Source organism: Anarrhichthys ocellatus, unplaced genomic scaffold, assembly GCF_004355925.1.
Source record: "Anarrhichthys ocellatus isolate YVR2014 unplaced genomic scaffold, GSC_Weel_1.0 scaffold13, whole genome shotgun sequence".
NCBI classification, from domain to species: domain Eukaryota; kingdom Metazoa; phylum Chordata; class Actinopteri; order Perciformes; family Anarhichadidae; genus Anarrhichthys; species Anarrhichthys ocellatus.
The window spans coordinates 472,983-474,487 of NW_022280043.1; the positions used below are offsets into that span (position 1 = coordinate 472,983).

Consider the following 1,505-nt stretch of genomic DNA (forward strand, 5'->3'; position numbering starts at 1 on the left):
ACACACACACACACACACACACACACACACACACACACACACACACAGGGTAATCATAGACTCTCCGGGAAATTACAGACTATGAATGTAATCATGGACTGAGGACTTTAGAATTAAGGGAGGAGAGTTTGAGTGAAAACCGCAGTGGATGCAAGAGCAAACGTGAGTGAATATCCCAATTAATGAAGTTATGTATAAATAATGATCAAAGAGCTGAGTGAAATCCTTTTGTGTTTCAAACAAAAACATAAGGGTTTTGTTTTTTAGCTTGAGGTTTCTTTGGTCTGGCTGAAACAGTTGCACGAGTTCGATGTGTGTGTGATCCTACCAGCACAGACAGCTCCACAAAGTCAGGGGCTTCCAGGTACTCGGGGTCCACAGTTGGCCAGAACTGTTGCAGGACGGCTCCCCCCCGCTGGAGGAGGCGGCTGAGGGGGTTTCTTACCTGGCAAAGACCTGTGAAGAGACCCGGGAGGACACACATGAGAATAATATCAAAAAAGATCTGCTTTCACACCACTGAGATGGATTCTTGTGCCGAGGCTCTCTCAAACAGCCGCTATACCAACTCAGCCAAGGGGTGGGGAGAAAAACATGAAGGGAAAATGGACCAGAACAAAGCAAAAGGGTTGTCTTTTATTGAGCCAAAACAAATGACTGAGGAGGACTTTTATGTTTTCCTTTATGTAGAGAAAGAGTTTCTCGATGAAGGGTCAAACAACACCCCACCATCCCCTGTCCCGACTCGCATTTAAACCAGCAAGACTAAATATACAACGTGACTGAGTGCAGCAGAGGTCACTTGTTTCTCACTTTCATGTTCCGTTTCTAAAATTACACATGTGAGCACAAACAAAACGCACACAGTGTCTTCCTCCCAGAGGTCACCTGTCAGGTGGACAATATGTTTTTCTGGAAACTCTTTTCTTTTAGCTGTGTGCAGAGAGCTTCCCAAAAGCTCCCGGTACTACTTTAAATTTCGTTTGATGGACCGTGAGTCTATTACAGGTTGTATGGCTCTTGTTTGTCTGGGATGCAAAACAGTTACACAAATGAAAATGTGTCACCGACTTAACGGCTGTTGATTGCATCACTGCTGGGCGTTGGTGTTAGAAAAGCACCGTCTAACTGAGGCAACTTCCTCTTACAGATATTAGAAATAACCTATTTTTACCACAAACCCCACACACTTTTGCCACTATGTCAGTCCAAAATCTCATTAATCACGAGGTAACAGCCATGATATTATGAGTTTACAATAAATATATAAAATAAAAAAATAATGAACAGTACAGTATGAGTGCAGAATTGATTATTTTTGAATAATTTGCAAGTCACCAACCTGCCCACAGTTCAGAAGCCAAGTGCGGAGCCATTGGTGCCGTCATTAAAACCAGCGCAGCCAGAGCTTCCTCAAACTCCACGCTGTGCTGCACCACCCTGACCGTCGCACTCTGAACACACACACACACACACACACACACACACACACACACACACACACA

General features: G+C 44.1%; 1 protein-coding gene across 1 annotated transcript in view; it reads right to left on the reverse strand.

The window, feature by feature from the left end:
* lars2 (leucyl-tRNA synthetase 2, mitochondrial) overlaps positions 1–1,505 on the reverse strand; it is a 31,179-nt gene that overhangs the window by 2,988 nt on the left and 26,686 nt on the right. The window contains exons 19-20 of the mRNA XM_031853121.1: positions 1,343–1,454; positions 329–456 (exon numbers count right to left, since the gene is read on the reverse strand). Of these exons, the coding sequence (XP_031708981.1) occupies positions 329–456; positions 1,343–1,454 (240 nt within the window). The remainder of the gene's footprint in view (positions 1–328; positions 457–1,342; positions 1,455–1,505) is intronic.